Source organism: Zonotrichia albicollis, chromosome Z (genome assembly GCF_047830755.1).
Source record: "Zonotrichia albicollis isolate bZonAlb1 chromosome Z, bZonAlb1.hap1, whole genome shotgun sequence".
In the NCBI taxonomy this organism is placed as follows: domain Eukaryota; kingdom Metazoa; phylum Chordata; class Aves; order Passeriformes; family Passerellidae; genus Zonotrichia; species Zonotrichia albicollis.
In genome coordinates, this window is record NC_133860.1 from 63,271,316 (window position 1) to 63,293,442 (window position 22,127).

A 22,127-nucleotide genomic window follows, 5' to 3' on the forward strand; every position below is an offset into this window, starting at 1 on the left:
AAAATCAGGGAAAGATGCATTCATTAGTGTCTTATCCTCATTGTAGATTTCCAAAAGTGTTAAAAAGATCAGAGAGCTGCACCCAGATGATTTTGGTCTGTTAATGGGCCTCTTAAGTATTTTTCAGATGATAATTACTTTAAAAATGTCATCTGAGTTGATTAATACCAGTAAAAGACAAGTGGCTTTTGTCGCTGGTTATTGAGAATTACGATAGGTCTATATACTGTTTAAGACTGAAAGAAAGTGCTGTAGTTTGTAATACCTCTTATGAGAACTAGAACTACTTTTCTTTCTTACTACATCAAATGATACCTTCTTTCCTGGGGAGCCTTACTAACTTAAATAACCTAGTCTCTGCATTGCAAATAAGGTTGCAGTTCCACAAAAACTTTGCTTTGCACTGAAGCTGGAGAGGATCTTTCTACGTCTAGTATTGTTGGAACCTTAGCATAACAGGCTGTCAGAGCATTTGTTAACCTGGGAATCAGGTTTAAAAGGTGGGGTTTGCAAAATTTCAATGTGGGACTTCCATTGACTACCTCTGGGCCATGGCTGGGGATGTGGAAACTCTGGTCAAGCTTAGGCTACTATGACTGCAGATTGAGGGTTGGCTTGATTGAGAGTAGTGTATGTCCAGTTAGGGGACTGCTGATGCAGGTAAGATCATCATGATTCATCCCTTTGTCCCCACTGTTCCTGTTCAGAGGGCCTAGCATGTCTTGCTTGAGTGGCTTTTGCATGTTTTGAATGTTGCTATTCAGGCAGTCAGTTTTGATTACAGTCTTCTGAGAGCACCCCTTAGTGCAGCTGGCAAAATGCTGAAGACAGAGCTGTCTCTGTACTGAGGTACCAACCCATAAGAGCTACCGAAAATTTAATGGTGGGGAGGCTGGCACGAAAATCGTAGTGGAAAAGAGACTAAAAAAGAATGGTTTCGATTTTTTCATAAAGCAGCAAATGGTTCATGTTTTCAGTGATGCTGAGTTCTTGATATACTTTGCTGAGAATTTCACAGGACCATGAAATTACAGGAGAGTTGAAGCTGGAAGATGCCTCTGGAGATCAGTTAGTCCAGTCTGACCCTGACATGAATCAGCAGATCAAACAGACCAGGTTGGTCTGAACTATGTCCATTCCCTATTACAAATGCCTGAAAGGATGAAGACTCTGCAAGCTCCCTGGGTAGTTGGTCCAGGGCTTGACCACCCTAGCTAGTAAAAAAAGCTTTTTCTGATTTTAATCAGAACTTCTTCCATTTCTGTTTCTGTGTATTGCTTCTCATTCCTTTGCTAGTCACTATTGGGTGAGTGAGAAAAGTCAGTCTGGCTACATTTTCTGTATTTCCTCTCATCAGGTATTTATACACATTGTTATGATCCTTGCTGAGCTTTCTCCTCTTGGGAGTAAAAAGATCCAGGGAGTTGCTTGTATGACATGTGTTTTGTTCCTGCTGTCATCTGTGGTGCTTCCGTGGACTTTTTCTGGCACACCCTTGGCTTTTCCATGGTGGCAAGCCCAGAACTGTACCCAGGTACCCAAATGTGCTTATTAGAGAGAATGGAGATATCCCTTATATAGCTTAATGGAGTCCTGGATGCTGTTGGTCTTTGTGCAAAAAGGACAATGGCTGGCTGATCTCTTCCAAACTGCTTTCCATATGGTTAGTTCCCAGTGTCACCAAAGGCATGATTTTATTCCTCCCCAGGTGCTAGATTTGATATTTCCCTTTGGTGAACTTGCTGAATTTCTTGTAATTTCATTCCTTCAGTCTGTTGAGGTGCCTCTGATGGCACTTCTGATGGCAGCCCATGAGCTGTATCTGCCACTCTCCCAGTTGTGTATTGTGTGCAGACTTCCTGAGAGAACTCTCTGCCCACTGCCCAGGTCATTGGTAAAGATGTTAAACAGTATCAGCCCCATCGTCAGTCCTTGTGGCTGATCACTAGTGATTGGCTTCCAGATGGACTTCAAGCTGCTGACGGCAGCCCTGTGAACTCAACATTTTAGCAGTTTCCAGTCCACATGACTGTCCAGCTTCCTAGTTGCCTAAGCAGATACTTAAAAGTACCTGTGAGGTGAATGTGCCTTGGATAAATGTAGCCCATGTATCTTCAACCAGTACTGCATGATGGAAAGGAAAACAAAAGCTTCTTAAAGTAATAGTTTTGTTTTGGAAGTTTAATGTGGCAGATGAAATGTTGTGTCTTTTCTGCTCTGAATGATATGCAAAAAACTTTGGACTAACTTTTCTGGAAGAATTTACATCAACTTTGAAGCAGCTATAAACATCTTCCAGAAATGAGCTATTAGAGCTATGAAGAGCTTGAGACATCTTTCTGTTTTACTGTGCTGTGTCAAGGGTTTTTTTTCTACACCAGTAAAAACATATTTATGCAAGACCAATAGAAGATAACATGATCCAGTAACATCTGTTTCAGCTTTCTAGTGGTCTTAAACTGGTGTTAGGGGGAAGACTGCTCTTTTTCGTTATGAATGTTTTGCAGTTTTAACTACCCTTGCGATTGAGGAATTTTTTTCATTTTTAGAAGATTGGAAGTGATTTCCATTTTACGTGACTGCAGATTGTGTTACTGCACATCCTGCAGTTTCAGAGCATCTGCCTAGGTTCTATCACTCTGCTGGCAAGTTTGACATTTCTTCTAAAAGTGTTTCCTTTGGAAGTGATAATTTCAAGTATGATACAGATTTCAGCAAACTTCAGGATATTTGAAAAATTAGATCTGACAGGGGAGTTTCTTCCACATAGACATGTTGCTGAGTCACAGCATCCAAATCTCATAAATGAGAAATTCTCCATTGCTCTATTACAAGCCAGATTTCTAGATGAGTCTTTGTGCATCTCCCGTCACTGTAAGATCTGGAAAATTATGTGATCTGGGTGATACTTACCTATCAGAACTTCTGTTAGAAGCACAGCAAAGCTCTTCCCCCATGTTGCTTCTCCTGCTGCTGTGTATGAAATAGAACAGGCCCAGATAAGAAGCTGCCTTTTTCTGTCCCATCACAGCTTTGAAAATATTATTTTGAATAGCAATGGCTTAGCAAAAGTTTTGAGAAATTCTTTAGCACAGTACCCTTAAAAAGAGTATCAATTTCAGAAGAACATGCTAACAGTCTTCTAGAATTTTTTTGTGTGTTGGTTCACAACAACCAAGGTGCATGCCTATTCATGAGGCCCAAGGCTGATTAAAATGAAAAATGAATTGTAATAGAACAGGATGGATTTCCTCTATTGTTTCTCTTTATTTCTCTTCTTGTATTTCTATTTTCAGAACATCTTAGAAATGTTTCAGAAATAGAGAAATCAAATCTTCTGATAAAAAAACAACAGCTTTTAAGGGTCAAGTCAGATGGAATTTTCTTCCCCCCCCACCCCCTTAGAGAACAAGTTTTTGGTTCTCTTTTAGAAATGTTGTAAGTACATTTATATTAGATGTCTTTTTAGGGTGGAGATTAAGAGTTTGACCAAAATACCCATCTTTAGATGTTGGCTTGTTCTTTCATTCTCTGATGAAAAAACTGTTCTGAAGGTATGGAAAGAAGCAAATTAATTCATACAGGGGTAAGAGGGACCTTTTTTTTGCATTTCACAATTGAAAAAAAGTTATCTGATATGCAGAATATTAGCATAGAAAAGTAGAATGGTTGAGCTGGTAGTTCATAAATTACAGAGGCTACAAAGGTGCTTCAAAATCTAATTAATGCTCACTCTTAAATTTGTAAATTTTTCTCAGTTTATGCTGAGAATAGTTTTTCCAGTCTGGGTCCATATTTCCAAGGACAGAAGGAACTTCTTCCAAAAATGATGTGTAATTTCATGCCTCTTTTATGTTGTTTTGTTTCATTCTGATCTGCATTATCTGGGAAAATCAAAAAGCTGGCGACATACAAAACCAAATTCTTCATTATTAGTTTTTTAAAAAATGTATTTAAATGTCTTCTTCTCTTTCCTTTGAGTTCTGTCTAGAGATTAATGACTTGTTGCAAAGGGAAAAGTGCTCACTCTGTACAGCTGAAAATCAGAATTGAAATGTTTCTTTAGTTTATTTGTGACACATAATTAACTGGCAACTTTATACTGATAATGAACTGCCAGTCACTGGACTATAGATGCAGGTTCCATACCAGATATACAACAGGAGAGCTTTTACCAATATGTATGCTATTTTGTGTACCTGAATTGGAAAAAAAATCTGAAAAATCCCCTGCACTGGGACGCCAGGCTCCCAAACACATGGAGGTAACCTCTCCCTGTTTACTCACACCTCCTTTGACAAATACAGGCACTCAAACTTTCTTCATGTGTCTTGAGAGTACTATAGGCAAGTGACTCAGATGAAGCTAGAGATGATTTTCCATGGTTTTGTACATTCTCCAGCTCTTGCTTAAGTGAGTGATGGAGGCTGGAGGTCTGGATGTACCCATACAGGTTCAGTAACAAATTTTACTTGTTTGAATAAGCCATTTGATCTTTTTTCTTTATTTGTGGGAAAACCAGGAGGATCTTTGCTTAGTGACAAGCAGATTCAGATGCCCACCTTACTTCTGTGCCTCCCCATGGAGTGACCGTGTTCTTACTGCGTACAGTTCAGGTGTCCCAGGTTTAGGATCTACCTGTCCTGTCCATGACCATCAGTGCTGAGTTAGGACAGGGTTGTCCTAACATTTGGACTGAGTTAGGACAGGGTTGTCTTTCAGACTGAGCATGTATGGTTTGTTCTCAGACACTGAATAAACATAAAGGAAGTACAGCTGGGCTGTTTCTGAAGGGAGGAGTCCATCAAATTCTTCCTTTCAGTATTGACCTCTGCTCAGCTTGCTCTTGGTAACAGTCATTTGTTTACTGCCTCAGGAGCAAGCAATACTTATGCTAGAATTCTAGGGGAGAGATGTAAAGGAAGCACAACTGTATTATTAGGTGTGATATGTACTGCTGGTGTAGATTTAAATGTCTTCCTTTATTTCTCCAAGTTTTGTGGTCACTAGAGCTTCAGTATGAAGCTTACTGAGTTCAGAGTGATGCTAAGGTTTTAATTTCCAGACAGACATAAAGATGTAATGTAGCATACAAAAAAATAGCAGGCTTATGGTTGAAATACAAAAGCTGAATACCACTGAAATTCACTGGTGATGTAGATCACATTGGATGCTAAATTTATACTGTGCTGGCTAAATGAGGCGGGAGAAGCGAAAAATAAATGAGATATGGAATGCTTCCATCTGGAAGTAGGAGAAAATCTACTTTTTGCACATGTCTTGGTGTGATTGTGAAGTAAATGAGAGTTGCCCATGTTGCTGAGTCTTTATTAAGTCTTGGTAGACGATATGTTACATAATGACTAAAGGAGTAGCTCTGTCTTGCTGAGTGTGGATTGTAAGTGATGGCCTTTTGAATGTGATAGTAAAAATAGCCTTGTTCAAGATAGCATATTTAATGAATGAGGCACTGTTCTTTCAAAAAAGTATTGTAGAGTCCTTCAAGACTTCATGGAAGTAGATCTGCAAAAATCCCAAGTGTACAGAATAAGCAAGGCTGACAGGAACAGATACTACTTTTTATTAATCAGTTGCTATAACTGAAGAACATGGGGGAAAAAATGAAGTGCCTGGGTGTGGAAGTTAACTTTTTAATTTTGAATGTAATAGGAAAAAAAATAAGGATGGGTTGAAGACAGATACCTTGATATTACACTTGGTTTTGCATTCTGCATTTCGTCTGTGTCTGAACCCTGAGTGCATCTTTTGTCTCAGTTTAGTTAGCAGACTTCAGGGTCATGTCCTTGATTGAGAGAGGAGCTGATGTGAAAAAGCAGCAGGAAAGGCCTGGCTCTTCTTTCCATTCTGGTTCTGCTTTAATCTGATGCTTTACCACCTGTGTTTTGTGCCAGCTGTGTAAGCAGGTATGTGTGTGCCTGTCTTAAACTTTCTCTATCCTGCCCTGGACCTGGACCTGATGGCTGGGCTTTCTGGCCTAATCTTGAACTTGCCTTGTCACTACAGACTTGCAATCCTTGGGCTACATCTAGCCCTGATCATTATTTCTGGATCCAGCTCTGATGTGGGCATGCCACTGAAGAGTCCTGACTTACTGCTCTCACCTGCCTTGTTTTCACACTCTTTTCCCAGCTTATCTTCATTTGCAGAACCAAAGTCCCTTTCTGCTTTCTTGCAGTTTGGATCTAAAAGGCAAATCTGTTAAACAGTTGAAAATTAAATGGGAAGGCTATGTGTAAATGTCATTTTTCCAGCATTTTAGTAAGATTTTTGTGAATATTAAGCAGAGGAAAAGGTTGCTCACACAGGTTGTGTAGTCTTCATGCTTGGAGGTTTCTAGAGATTGTCTGGATAAAGTGTTGTCTTATTAATGTAGAGCTGGGTAAACCCAATTTGTTTTCTAGTCTTGTTTTAGTAATTAAGGACTTGGTTTATCACTTTGTGTGAATTGATGAAGTGAAGGAAAGTTTAAAATATTCCAGTATTGTCAAAAATAGACGAAGTTAATAGATTTAGTCAGAATACTACTTATTTATCGGGATATTATTGCAAGCTTGAGAATCTCTTGATGAATTTTGCAATCAGCTTGAATAATTGATTGTTTTCTCCTAACTTGTGCACATCTCATAACTCAGCAGTCATTTCCCAAAAGTATGTTGTATCTTTATCGTTACTATTTGTCCTTAAAATACAGTAAGAATAGAAATAAATTACTTGGGGTTTTTTTCTCTTTAATAGCCCAGCTCATAAAAAACTTATTTTGCTGTAAATATTGCTAAAAATATTGTTGCTTCCTTGTGTGAATGCTCATAAATGAACAAAAATTCGATGTATTTATTTATTAGTCTTGTGGAGTTTTGTTGCCATGCTTGCAGCAGTATATCTGCAGAATTGGAGAAAGAAAATACAATTCCAGTTTCTGGTGTTTCTTAATCACTAGAAGAAACCAAAATAGGTTTGTATATTTAGAATTATTTGGATCTAATTCGACTTGCCTTTAAGTAAAGAGATGGACTGAGTGACTATTTAAAGTGATTTTAACTTTTTCTTGTTATGATTTGAAAGCATTGTAGGATAATTTACGTTGGAAAGGACTCACAGTTCAGTCCCATTTTCAGAACAGTGTCAACTGTGAGGTCAAACGAGATGGCTCAGGGTCTTGAAACCTCTAAGGTCTGTCTGGAGACAGCAGAACCTTTCTGGCCAATCTTTTCTGAAATACTAGAGTGGTATGTTAAAATAAAAGGAGGCACTCTGAATTGTCAGTTATTTATTATTGTGTGGCATATTAGAATTTATAGCTTTGAAAATTTAGTGTAAATACATGAATTTTTCTTAGAGAAAGATATTTAATGTGAAGAAAAAATACTTCTTCCTACTCACTGGGACTCTTCCAGTAGAACAGTGGCAGTAGTATCCATGAGACTCAGATTCACAGTAGGAATAAGATGTTTGGACACTTCGCAGTGTGATTGGAGCTGTGTGTGGATCCAAATGTGTGCGTCCTTGTTCTACAGCTATGTCACTTTAAACAAAGTCAAAGACAGATGGAGTGAGCCCTGTGGTGAGGGGACTCAGGGAGCTGAGGAGAAGGAGAACCTGTTCCTTCCTCCAACTTCCTTGCTTGCCTTGACTACCTTCCATAGGGAAGTACGTATTTTTGCCTGCACCAGGTCTGTAGGACCAGTGACATGCGCTGCAGAGCAGCATTTATTCTTGCTTCTTCACATATACAGTGACATGGGGAGTTGCCCCAAGATGCCGAAGACCAACCATGTGCGTGAGGATTAAGCAGTGTAAAGAGACTTTTCAGCTCCTCATGACATAAGCAGGAAGGATCTCCTAATATCTCAGCTTTTCTACTCTGTATGCATCATGCAGTGAAGGGCAATGAAAAATAAGTAGATGAGGTGGGCAGAAGACCTGCTGCTGTTGACAGGGACTGGAGGAAAATAGAGCAGGTTCCTTCCCTACCTGTCCCTCTCAGACTGTAGCTTATTGAGAAGCAGCACCTTGCTCAGCACTCAGAGTACTTACCTTATCTTCATGGTGAGATTGATGGAGATGGTGGCTACTCATAATGGGCTCTGAATGGTTCCATCAACACAGATGCCTTTTTTCTCTTAGGTTTTAGAGCTGTCTCAGGAATAGGGTTTTTTGCTGATGCCTCGTTAGTTATGTACCTAAAAGAGCTGCCTATCTTTTATGCTTCCCTGTGTGCTCTGGGCTTTGTGACAGAAATGTGTATTTGATGATAGCACTTCCTTGCTGGGTTAACTTGCAGTTCAAGAGGATTGCAGTCACTCAGGTGACCTGAGGTCAGGTTTGAGGGAAATGGAGAGCTACCACTCCTCATATGCTCTGTGGGGATTGAGTCCAAGGCTATTGATGGTGACAGCTGTCCTTACATTAATGTTGTTCTGGGATTCTGTAGGTGAAAAAAGAGGGTTTGATGGCTGTTAAAAGATCAGTGCTGTAGAAACTGATCAGTTTCTCAGGGTACAGCAAGAATATCTGAGAGCTTTCTCACTAGTCTGAGGAAACCTATCTGTGACCTTTTAATTTAAGAAATATTCTCCCTTAATCATAGGGTGTGTTTGTTATTTTAGGTATTTGGGTAAAGTTAAGTACTTTTGGATTTTCAATGGAAAATACTTCCTTCAATTTTACATTGTTTCTTGTTGTTTAGTGGTCCTGGTCACTGGAAAAGAAAACTAGGTAAAACATGCCAGACTTTGACAGCTCTTGGTACTTTAATTGCTGTATGTTCCTTCTGTTTTTCTCTTGGTAGTTTTAAATGCCTTTTATTGATGATTCAGGCTATATAGACTGACTTCTGGTCTATTTCAATGCAATCTTATGTGGTACAGGGACTTGAGAAGGTGAAGCCTCTCTAAATTTGCCTGTCTTAATCTGTTTACAGGCAGGAACTTGTGCTGTGAGGCAGGCAGGTGGGCGATGTAATGTTCCATTACAGCTCTAATTTAGAGTCCTGCTGTCTCTAAGGGCAAGAAATATTTATTCCTGGTGTAATTTTAGGCAGCAGACCTAAAATTTTGTGTTCTAACCTTGTGTGACAAAAATAATGCATCTTTTTCATTAATGTGTCTGAAATCAGCAAATGGAGCTGTTTATTTAAAATTCTTTATTTTTTTAATGTAATTTATTAAACAATAAGCATGTTAATTTGCAGAAAAAATAAGACTGACAAAGTAGCATGTTGTTTATGCCTTTGTTAATCTGTAAATTTTAGTTAAAAGCACTTGTTTGGTAAGCTATATTATTGAAAGTCAGATGTAAAGAATATGGCTGTACTGTAAAGCAATTCAAAGAGTAAGCCCTTAATGGGGGTAATAATTACTATTATTCTAATGTATTTAAAATGTATCTTTGTAGGTATTTGGATATTTACTATTTTATCCCTATTTTCAGGGAAATTCAAATGGCATTGCTACTGTGGACATTTCAGCAGGTTTTGTGGGACTAGACAGCTATGTGGAGATACCAGCTATCTTCCTCACAGCATTTGCCACATACGCGGGACCTTTCCTTTGGGCCGTCCATCTGCTCTGCTACTTGAGTTCTGAAGTTAGGAGGTAATAATTTTTGAACTAAAGTAATGCTACTCTATGCACTGCAGTTATAAACACCATCTATAAAGAGTATATGTTTGCAAAGAAGTTTTTGTTCACATAGTCTTTTTCCCTGAAAGTTAGTTTTGTATTAAAAAAATGCATGTTAATTTTTTTAGTATAAGTTCACCTAACTCTACCAGTTCCATTTTATCTGCAGAAGCTTTGCTTTGGGAATATACATGCATGTTTTCCTAATTGTGTTTCTTAATGAGTTCTCAGTTTGCTGTGCTAAATTACTTAATTTTTGTTTTCTTTTTATGACAGCATGTTCTGCCTAAAAACATTTTTTCTTGAAACCTTTTGAGACCTGAGAAGGGCTTTTTAAAGTATTAGAATAGAATTCAAACTTAACTAACATGATGTTCTTTGAATGTCCTAGGACATAGTGACATGCCAAGTTTTATAAATAAAACACATTAATATTATTGTGTGTTACTGGTTATTGCAGTCATTTGTAGCTAAAATATTTGTACTTCTTTCGGTATCTTGTGTAGTGGATGACTTAAAGTAAAATGAATTATTGCATTGGAATTAGAATTTTAAGACGGTTGTAAAAAGCTAATGTAATTTAGGAGTGTGCATATAACATCTGATTGGACTCTCTAAAACTGCTTTTAACTCATCATTCAGGGTATTTAAACTGTGTGGTACAATATGTTTAAATAGGGGAGTTATTGTATCATATCAATGTACAAATGCCAAAACTTCATGAATTTTCACAGAATTGACATTTGACAGTGACAAAATTCTTACCATCTCAGTCTTTTCTCTTTTATCTACTTTCTTTTAGTGATTGTAAAAATATTACGGTAGGCTCAGTAGGTGGGATTTTAGGCAGTATTTAGTTTATCACAAATTTTTACCTTACTTGTCAACATCTGTAAACCTCTGACTCCCTTTAGCTACACAGTGTCATTGGTCTCACTCTGTCAGTGATTTTTTGTTTTCTGGATTCTCTCTTCTCCTTTTGCTTCTCTGTTTTGTGCTACACCTACACTGTGTACTTGTGTTGGCTCGTTAAAGGTGTAGGGAGATGGGATCACCAGCTGACAAAACTGCACAGACCAGTGGAGGTTTTTGAGCCAGGAGGGACCTGTTGTACCAGACTAAATTTGTGCCCAGTCACTGTGTCCATTTTTCTGGATTAACAGGCCCCTAAGAGGTATTCAGAATTATTAACCTTTGTTCACTGATTTGCCTGTCTGCTACATGTCTCTGTAAAGATGTCTAGCAGTCTCTTGTTGCTGTGGATTTATGCGGACCAGTGCTGGGCCATTGTACTGATCTACTCATGCACTTCTTAGTGTAAGTTGAGACTCACTGTAGAACCTTACCTCTTAGGCTGAGGCCAGCTACCCTGAAGTTGTCTTTGGTCTTAAATAGGTTGATACTTTGGTCTAAGTACTAGTGTTTGAATATAATACTTCTGAAAGCCAGGCTTTTCTCTGTTCATTCACCCTGTTCATTTTTTTGCTTCAGCAAGAGTATATGTGGAGTACACTAAATATTGTTGTTTTGATTTGCGTAACCTTAGAAAGCCCTTTTCTGAATTTTCCTTACTGCCTGCTGACTTGACACCAGACTGAGTTATAACTCTATTTCTAATGCTCCCCAGTTTAGCTTTAGTTAGTGCTTTGCTCAATCAATACATTTTTCCAGTGTCCAAACTCTTCAAGTGTTCTCCATTCTTTCACTCTATTTTACAAAACAGCGAACCTGTACATATATAAAGTGTTGCCACTTGTGTTCTGATAAATATGCTACCCATGAATCTGGGTATTGCTTGCATTCTTTCAATGTCCTGATTTCCCCAATTTCTTTATACCTCTAGTGTGATTTGTTAAAATAGCTCTGTGCTGTTTTGAGAGTTCACATCCGTGTTTCTGCCATGTTGAATTTTTTTCTTGTAGTCTAACTCTCCATTCTTCGTCGTGGTACTGTAGGTGCTTTTGAACTGGCACTTTTGCTTTGAGCTTGAAGGATTCCAAGCAGAGTAGAGAGCACTGCCTTGGTGGCATTCTCTGGGGAAGGAGGAGAAAAAAATTTAGCTTCCGTAATTTAAAGAACTGCAGTTTTATTGTTTAAAACCTAGACTGCAGACTGTGATGAACACTAACATACAATGAAGAGAAAATTATAACATACAGCATGTTTTGGAAAGCCCTTCTAACAAAATAACAAAAAACTTTAGGTGACAAAATCTTTGAGTGTCTGTACTTGAATATTGCTTCAAATAATGTGCCTCTACAGTAGTGTTTCTTGTTGTTCTGATATTTTCCTGGTTGAATCTTTGCAGATTAAATCTCAGCTAGTAGTGTTGCCAGGTACAGAGCTGGCTTAACCTGCTCTCAAGCGGGTAGCTACGGCCAGTAACTCCCGCATCACTTATGTAAGTAGATTCCATCAAGCAGCTTGTGTCTCTACCCATTCTAAGGTTAATTTCCTTCAACTGGTAAGATTGTTTCCTCAATGAAACAGTCCATAAATATGGACTGGAATCTCTAGCTGCTGGGACTTGCTTAAATTGATATGTTAATCTGCTCGGAACTTGGTCTATAGGCTTTTTGTTTTTTATTCTTGTGCGTTGCCATTGCTGTCCAAATGGTTCTTATTACTTGCTTGTTACTCCTGGGAACCAAAACTGAAATTGAAGAAGAAGGCAGGGGGTTGGCTACTTCATGTGCTTTCTTAAGTGTATGGGACACTGAACTTTTAAAAAAAAAATGCTAGATGCTTTAGGGTGTTCTTTATAAAAGCTTCTTACTAACTGCTTTATAGCAATATGCTTTGGTCAGTGGAATTCAACCTCTGCTTTTTGATTGTGGTTCTGAGAGCAAGATTAAGATGTGCCCAGAACCACTCCAGGAGTATCATTCTTAGCAAAGAGCCTTGCATTCTGCAGCCTGTTTAACAGCTGTTGCATCTGAGGAGGTTGGCCTGGATAGAAAAGCCTGATTCCAGGGCTGTCTTTGTTAATTTCAACCACTCTAGTAGAGTCCATGTAATTAACAGCTGCATCAGTTGAGTTGGCTTACCAGACCTTCTTGCACTGGGCATCCCTGCATAGGTGCAAGTACACATGCATTCATTTCCCTCTCTTGGCACTTTGCATTTATGAAGTCACAGAATACCTGAGTCTGGAGTCCAGCCCTCCTGCTTAAAGGAGGGTCAGTCAGAGCAGGCAGAGATATTCCAGGGTCTTCTTGAACAACCTGTTCCAGGAGCTAAACAGTTGTTCACTGGTGTTGAAGGGCAATTTGTTGTGTATCATTCATCCTTTCACTGAGCACCAGTGAGACTAGTCTGAGTACATCTTCTTGTGCCCGTGAGACATTTATGAACGTTGGTGAGAACCCTGCCAAACTTTGTCTGCTCAAGGTTAAACAGTCCCAGCTTTCTCAGCCTCTCACTTTGTCAGATGCTCCAGTCTCTGAAACATATTTGTGAGCTTTCAGTGCATTCTCTCCAGTAGACCCATGTCTGTCTTGTACTGGAGACCGCAAAACTGGATCCAGAACCCTAGTGTGATCTCACAACTACTTAACAGAGAGGGAAGATCACCTTCTTCAACCTGCTGGTTCCACTTTTTGCACTATGGCCTTGGGTTGGTTCATGGGAACATTGCTTGCTTATGCTCAACTTGTTGTCCAGCAGGAATGGCATACATCCTTCTCTACCTAGCTGCTTTCCAGATGGTCAGCCCCAAGCCTGTTCTGGTGTGTGGTGCAGAATTTGGCATCCCTTTGTTAAACATCTTGAGTTTCTTGTCAGTCCATTTCTCCAGCCTGTCAAGATGCCCCTGAGTAGTAGCAGACCATCTGCTGAGGCAGCTCCCACACAAACTACTCCTCCCAGTTGTGTATTGTGCAGACCTGCTGAGGGGGCACTGCCCCATCACCTACTTCATTAGTGAAGTCATTAGGGAGTACTGGCCCCTGTGTGACATCCTGTGGTTGACCACTGGTGACTGGCCCTCAGATGGAATTTCGACAGCATCTCAATAGTTTATCAGTTCACCTAAATGTCCACTTTTCCTAGTCTGGACTAGGCTAGGAAAATATCAGAAAATACCAGTTTGCCTATGGAGATGTGATAAAACATTAGGAGCCTACTTCTGAGATGAAAGTGCATTAGATACATGTAGCCCATGTATCATACCAGTATTTTGCTGGTATGATAAGGTGGAATAGAAGATAAGGATGTTTTCAGATAGTACATTTGCTGTGGAAATGTAGTTGGAAGTCCTTAAACAATTTGCTCTCATCTGAATAAACTCGTGAAACTATAAGATATTCTCCTCATATGGAAAGGTAAATGTGCTTCTAAAATAATTAAGTGGCATGTGATAGACACTAACATGGATATTACTGCCACTTTTAATCGTTCAGGCTCTCCTGAGAAACTTGGCAGAATAAATGTGAAGGGATTTTCACAGACAGAAATAGAAAGAACTCTTTAGGTTCAGTCTCCATGGAAACTGTGCAATAACTCTTGAAACTATTTTTGAGATGGGGAGTACTGATTAAACTGATGCCTGAACTTAACCAAGTGTTCTGTGTGTGACTTGCATAAATTCCTGTGAGTATCTGGTTTTTATAAACGGTTGTTTTTACAGTGACCACTCTATTGCTCTGATCTGGATTAGAACTTTGGGGTTTTCGCTCCTTAAAACTGGAAAGGGGCTGCGTTGTTGGATAATTTAACCTATATTATATGACCTCACTGTGCAGTACACTCCATATGGATTCAGTTTCCGAGCTCCTACCCAAACAAAATTGTCATGTGGGTGATGTTCACAGTGTTGTGTAATTACCACTCTTCAGTTAGGCATCGTGATAGTTTTCAGATTACCAGCACATTGAAATCTGTGTTTAGTTGGTTTAGTTAGTTAGGTGTCAGGGTGAACTGGTGGGTGTTTCCTAGCACTAGAAGCCTGCATGCCTATTAGTTTTTGTTCCTCAGATATCAAAAGTTGTAACAGTGCTTTCACATTAGCAAATGGCTTTCAGGTAGCAAAAATGGATGTATGCCCAACAGGAGGGTGTTAATAGTTGCATAACTTTAATGTTATGCCTTGACTCTGTTAATGTAGAGCACTGGCACACCAAACTTAAATTTTGCTCAGAATTCTTTTATGATGCTGATCTAAACAGAATTAGGAAGGTGTTTTAGCTGAAGGAATTTCAGCAGTTCTTATCAGCTTTTGCTATCTTCAGCCTAATGTGTTTGATTGATTGAGTCCCCCTTCTTGGTTTGAAAACACAGGTGTCTGTTAAGGAGGGCAGGAGCCTCTCTTAAAATGGAAAATGTAAACTCCCTCCCTCTGAATTATTAGAATTCTGAAATTAAGGGGCTCTCAGGCAAGATATGGGAGTAGGAATAACTGTTCTTTATCAGGAAAAATAAAAATGCAGTAATACAAACCAACATTGGCAGAGTCAGAATACAACCTGACACCCCGTGGATCAGGGTGTTGGTAGCAGTCTGATTGAATGGTGGCTGCAATCCTCCTGCAGTGACAGGGGTGGTTCTGTTGGAACAGGGATCCTCTAGAAGGGTGCAGTTTTTCTCTGAAAGTCCAGTGGTGGTGTAGATGGGCCTGGTCTTCCTCTGGGAATCCAGTGGAGAAGAAAGCTGCTCCTGTGGGAATCCAGTGGGAAGAGGCTGCCTGTTGTGTTCCGTATCTCACATTATATTTTGGAAGGAATGCTTGGCTCCTCCCCCTGAACGAAGCATCTCACAATGGGATGATAGCACTTTATCAGTCATGCAGGGAGACTCAGTGGCCCATTAACAGAATTTATCTCCTGGAGGGAGGATGGGTCATGGAAAAGATAAAGGAAACTGCCCAATTAAGAGAAGATAACTGCCCCACCTCTAAGAGATGGCAATAGAATAGCCAACCCCATTTGCAATCTAAGACGTGCCCCATTCACTACCCACGTTAATGCATTAAAACTTTTCCTTCTGACATAAGGTGGACATGCAGTGAGTTTTTCAATACCTTTTTTTTGAGTCCTAGGTAGAAAGTGTCTCCTTAAAGACAAAGGACAGTCCCAACATTTTCCACTGAACCCTTTGATATTTTATACAAACAGTTTTTAATTCTTCTGTTTAAATTCATTCTGTCTTACTTAGATTAGCTGAACAAGGTGTAAGCTGAAAAAATGTTGGTATCTATGAGTATATGCTGCTGCATTCTCTAAAATTCTAATATTTGTTATCTGTTATACTGTAGCAGTCTCATTCTCTAAATAAATAAAAAGAAATACAGAGGTCATCTACTTCTTTGTTGATAATGCATGGAAATCTGGAAGTGGTTGGCTAAAACTGGGCTGGGGGTTTTATTGCCACGAGCTAGAGGAGTATTCTGCTCACATGTTTTTTCCTGAAATGCTGTCATTGTAGAGATGGCTGAAGATTTCTCTTGGACTTTGTTACTACTCTGTGATGGATACCTCTTCAGTCATTCCTTTTTCATGTTGTTGAGACACTGATTTTTCCTATGAGGCTTCCTCCAGGCATCCGTGACTTTCAGTGTTGAAAAGTATTTTCTAATTGGAAAGTGATCGAGCAAAGTAGGGTTGCTTCTGTTATATACAAATAACAAGTTACCTCCAAGCCATTTGCAAAATGAATATCATCCTTTTGCTCCATTAATCAGTTTTAGGAGCTGAAGCACTTTCTATGTAAGTATTAAGGAAACTTGTGTGCACAGATTTTATGAGTAAACAGATTGGGGGTAGGTTAGGTTATTTTTGCTTTCTGTAGATAAAATTAAGTGTCTGAATAGATTTAGAACTTAAAAAATTAAAATCTAATTTTTGGTGGAGTTAGCATATCCAACATGAGGCTTGCTTTCCAGTAATGACTGTTGACCCTAATTGAGAACTTGTCCTCCAGTGTGCTAGCTGCTGCCCAAATCATTGAGACTTACTCACTTGGCTTTTAAATGGTCTTATTGATGCTGTTTATTGCAATTGCTATGAGATTTGTTCTCATCAGCAGAACTGCAGTCTTAGGTAGAGACCACTTTGAGTAATATCAGCTACACTTTTAAATTTAAATGGTCTATCACTTTTTCTTTGTGGGTAATACTGAATTGAAAAGGTTCTGAAAATCTTTTTTATTTCTGCCCAAGCTCTGGTTTGAGGTTGTCATGGTTACATTGTCTTCTTCCTCTTGTTCTTCTGGTTTTCATGTGACTTTTGCTCAAGAGCACATAGCTGAGTTGATAGTTCTCATTGCATCTTTAGACTGCAACTACCTACAGTGCAAGTATGTAGTAGCACTTTGCTGTACAAAAAGTATTTGTTCTTTATTTTTGTTTGGAACCTCTGTGTTGTGAGACAGCATTTTTCTGCCATCCTGTATGGTTAGATTTCCCAAAGTTGCTTGCACAAAAGAGTTCATTAAATGTTAATACATGCAAAGCCTATTGAATATATTAAGACAATCAGTATTTACTGTGTTAGACCTGAGTAGCCTAGGGGAAGTTTTGTGTTCCAGTGGTAAGCATGTAGAGTATCCTCAGAGAATAATGACAGTGTAGTCAGAAACTGTTAGCAGGATTCTAAAAGGACCTGAAAAGCTGAAAAGATAGTAATGAAAGGTTGGTTAAGTTTTGTGTCTGTAAATAAACTTATAGCAGTCCTTCCTATTGTTACTGAACTGTGCTTACTGGAACTTAACAGAGGAAAACTAAAACAACCACATAATTCTGCAATAGGAGGAATTTTACTAAGTTTGTATGGAGAAGGCATTAGATTTTTCTACACTACCATGTAAGAAAATTTTGATTAGTCAGCCCAGCTGATAGTTGATGAAGAGCTGTGAAGCTTGGTGCTGCTAAAAAATGAAGATTTCATTTTCCTGTGTGCTTTCCTGCTGTCTCTGACTCACTGTCCTTCTTTATATCTTGCCTGCTGTCTCTTGTCTCATTCTTCTGTATCTTTTTCTTTAGCTTATTTGGTATCTTCCGTATCCCTCTCTTGTTATCCGCTTGCCACCAGCACCCCACCCCAAACTTCTCTTCTTTCTTGGACACACTTTGCACCTGTTTTTCATACTTTTTCTCGCTTGCATGTGCAACACATCTCTCCCTCTCACACTTCAATCGAGATAAGACCGCTGCATGCAGACTGAGACAGACCAAGATGGAAAGCATAGAATTACAGGAGTAAACATTTTTTTATGTATATGAGGTGTCCCAGTAAAACGGAGGCACCTGGATGTGGTTTGACACCTCTGTTCATTCTCTTCTCTCTCACTGTGTCAGTCTCTCTCTGTCTATGGTGCTACACCTGTCTTCTCTCCACCCCCCTCCCTCTTGCTTTTCTATCCTGTCAGACACTTACCCTTCTTGTGCACATTGCCTGTCTCTCATGGCTGTGCTTTCATCATCCCTTGTGTTTGGGTTTCCTGCCTCTTCTACATGCAGACTTTTCCTACTTGCCACATGTGTTTGATTTGTGCCTCTCGTGCTTCCTGTCCTGGCTATGCTTGCCTCTCTCTCTTGGGCTTCCCCACTCTCGTGCTCTCCTCCTCAGTGCCCTCCTGTCACTCTCATGGTTCTGCACCTCACAAGCAGGCTTCTTCCTGTTTCATGCTTCTGCATGAGCTTTCCTCCTCACACACTTCCTCACTCACACTTCCCCATCCAGGCTTTTCCCCTTCTTTCTTCCTCACTTTTTCCGTCTCTCAGTCATGCTTGCTCCTTCTCATGTATGTGTTCCTCCTGCATTATGTGCTCTTTACATCTTCTCTCACACACTTCTCCCCTTCTCTCACACACCTTTCTCCCTCTCTCTTGCCTTTTTCCCTCACCTTTATGCTCTTCTCCTGATTGGCACACTTCTCTCCTCTTTTGAGTGTTCCCATTTTGCATCTCCCCCCTTGTATGCTTCCCCCTCTCACGCATGCAACTCTCATTGCTCATGCACTTTCTCCCTCTTGCAAGCATGCAAATGCTCTCCCTCTGTCATTTGAATGTGCTTTGTTTTTCTCTTGCTTTCTTGTGCATGTTTGGTCTCTTGTTTCTTTCTCTTGTGCATCCTTATGTATCTTGTTTATCCTTTTTGTGTCTTCCTTTCCCTTTTGCAGCTTTTCTCCTCTGTTGCATGCCTTCCCATGCCTCACAAATTTTCCAGCTTTCACATGCACTCAGATACTTTCAAATCCAAACTACTTGCACTGTCCTTCTCTGCCCCTTGTTAAATCTTTTACCTGGCTCCTCATCTTCTCCCTTACCCTTCTTCTTTCACATGCCTTTTTCTCTAGGACTTCCCTCCCTCATTCTATGTCCCTTTATCTTTTACTTTCTCCTTTGTATGTATTCTCTTGACAGACATACTTTTCTTGCATGCACTATGCCTCCTTAAGCTTGCAATGTCTCACTTGTGCTTTCTTCTTCTCACTCGTTCTCTATCCTTTCCACCTATATAGCTTTTCTTCTAAATCTGTAGAGCTTGCCCCAGCCATACCCTGCTTTGGCTTATCTTGAACCTGCTTTTCCTCCCTCTTAGATTTGCATTTCCTCTTTCTTGGGGATTTCCTATCTGTATTTCAAGCATTTTTGAGAGTCCTTCCCAAAGCAGAGTGGCTTCCCTTCCTCTCTCCCCTCTGTCATTATCTCCAGTTGTTCTTCCTCCTCTCTGTTGTTCCTTTCCCGCATCTCTTCCCCCTCTCACTGTGAAGCTTCTTCTCTCTTTATGTCTGCACCCACATTTCCCTCTCTCTCTCTGATAGGTTTTGCCTTTTTCTCATGTGCTTTGCTTTGCCTGCCCCTCATCTGTATCTTTATCAGTGATCTGTACAAGGGGATTAAGTCGCAACACCAAGTTAGGTAGAAGTGTTGATCTACTGGAGGACAGGAAGGCCCTGAAGAAGGATCTGGACAGGCTGGATTGATGGGCCTAGGCCAGTGGTATGATACTGAAAAAGGCCAAGTTCCAGGTTCCTACCCTTGGATCACAACAACCTACAGGCTGGGAGCAGAATGGCTGGAAAGCTTCCTGGTGGGAAAGGACTGGGAGGGGGGTACTCTTAGAACATCAAGGGCCCAGGTGGGTCTCAATGGCCAATGGCATCCTGGCCTGTGTCAGCAATAGTGTGGCCAGCAGGAGCAGGGCAGTGATTGTCCCTCTGTACTTGGCACCGGTGAGGGCACACCTTGAGTGCTTTGTCCAGTTCTGGGCCCCTCAGTACTGGAAGGATATTGAGGAGCATATCCAGAGAGGGCAGTGGAGCTGGTGAAGGGTCTGGAGCACAAGTCCTATGAGGAGCAGCTTAGAGAATGGGATTATTTAGCCTGGAGAAAAGGAGGCTCTCTACCAGAAAGGAAGTTACAGCTAGGTGGGGGTCAGTCTCTACTTCCAAGCAGCAAGTCATAGGACAAAAGGAAGTGACCTCAAGCTGGGGTAGTGGAAGTTTAGATAGGATGTTAAGGAAAAGTTTCTTCACTGAAATGATTGTCAGGCACTGGAACAGGCTACCCAGGGAAGTAGCTGGGTCACCATCCCTAGAGGTATTTAGATGTGCAGATGTGGCACTTTGGGACATGGTTTGGGGTGGACTTGACCCGGGTTCATGGTTATACTCAAAGATCTTAAGAGTCTTTTCCAGCCTAAATGACTCTGTATGTTTTTTGCATGTACATTCCCTCTCATGCTTTCCCTGCTATCCAGTGCTTGCTTTCTTCTACGTGCTTTGCCTCTCCTGCCTTTCGCCTGAATATTGTGCTGTGCCTCTCTCATGTGCCTTTTTTTCCCTTGTAACTCTGAACTTCCCTTTCTTATTCTGTCACTTTGTTCTTGTGCTTTGACCTTTGCTTCCACTTCTGTGTTTCTTCTTGCATGCATTTTCCCTCCTTTGTACACTTCATCTCTTACGTATCTTTCATTCCCTTCTGCATGTTGTCATCTTTACACACATGTTGCCTTCTCTCTCACATACTCTCTGTCTTTCATGTGGGCTTTATCTGTCACATGCTTTGCTGTTCCCTCATTCGTCCCTTTTTGTCCCTTGTTGTCATGTGCTTCACCTCTCTTTCTCTCTTTCTCTCTTTCTCTCTTTCTCTCTTCTTTCTCTCTTTCTCTCTTCTCTCTTCTCTCTCTTTCCTCTTTCTCTCTTCTCTCTTTCTCTCTTTCTCTCTCTTTCTCTCTTCTCTCTTTCTCTCTTTCTCTCTTCTCTCTTTCTCTCTTTCTCTCTTTCTCTCTTTCTCTCTTTCTCTCTTTCCTCTCTTTTTCTCTCTTTCTCTCTTTCTCTCTTTCTCTCTTTCTCTCTCTTTCTCTCTTTCTCTCTTTCTCTCTTTCTCTTTCTCTCTTCCTCTTTCTCTCTTTCTCTCTCTTTCTCTCTTTCTCTCTTTCTCTCTTCTCTCTTTCTCTCTTTCTCTCTTTCTCTCTTTCTTTCTCTCTCTTTCTCTTTCTTTCTCTCTCTGTCTCTCTCTTTCTCTCTTTCTCTCCTTCTCTCCTTCTCTCTTTCTCTTCCTCCCTTCCTCCCTTCCTTCCTTCCTTCCACCACTTCCTTCTGCTGCTTCCTCTTTCTCTCTCTCTCCTCAGTGTTTTGCACTCATGCTTTGTCTCTTGTGCGTGTGCACTTCGACTCTTGTGTGTGTGCTTTGCCACTCTGTCTCCCACAAATGCATTTTGCGGCTTTGTCTTTTGTGCTTTGCAGTCATTGTGTCGATTTAGGCATTTAGGAGAGACTCTCCTAGTCTCTCTTCTTATAGTGTCTAACATTCTTCTCTCTCATGCATTTCCATCTTTCAGTTTTTCTCTCCTTGGACTTTGTCTCATGACAGCTTTCTGTCTCCCACTATCCCCTTTGTGTCACTTGCTGTCTCATTCTTTGCCTCACTGTACTTCTCTCTCCTGCTCACTCACTATCCCTTCTTCTCAGTCACACCCCCAACCATTCCTCTCCCTCCTCAACTTTCCATCTCACTCTACATCTCTTTTTGCCTCCCTCTTCCCCATCAATCTGTGTCTCTTTGACCTCTGTCCTTCTCTTTCTTCATCTCTTCTGCTGTCTCCCGTCTTTCCCTTCCATGAGATGGGCTTTTCCTCTCTCATTTGTATCTCTGCCCTGCAGCTTTTCTTGTCTTCCAGACATATTTTGCCTCTCACTCACTTCACTTGCATGATGTTTTTTCCCGTGTTTGCCTTTTTACATTCTTCCTTGCTTTGCCGTTTTCACTTTCTCCATTCCTCATGTGCGTTCCCAGCTCTTTGACACATTCTTGCATGCACTTTCCCTTTATGCTTTCATTTCCTTGCTTGTGCTTTCCCTACACTGCTTACTATTTCTTGCTCTTGGCATTCCACTGCCTTCCTTTCTCTATCCATCTGTCTCTTGGGCTTTTTCTTTGTCTTAGATGTGTTTTCTCTCCCTCCCCTCCTCACAAATTACCTCTCAGTCTCACTCTTTTCTTCCCTTTGTGTAGCTTCTGCTTTTGTCTTTTTTTGTCTTAGGCTT

General features: G+C 40.4%; 1 protein-coding gene across 2 annotated transcripts in view; it reads left to right on the forward strand.

The window, feature by feature from the left end:
- The window catches only part of PIGG (phosphatidylinositol glycan anchor biosynthesis class G (EMM blood group)), an 80,111-nt gene that overhangs the window by 39,492 nt on the left and 18,492 nt on the right, over positions 1-22,127 (forward strand). For both annotated transcript variants that reach the window (XM_014266506.3, XM_074532584.1), the window contains one exon: positions 9,451-9,614. In XM_014266506.3, the coding sequence (XP_014121981.1) occupies positions 9,451-9,614 (164 nt within the window). The remainder of the gene's footprint in view (positions 1-9,450; positions 9,615-22,127) is intronic.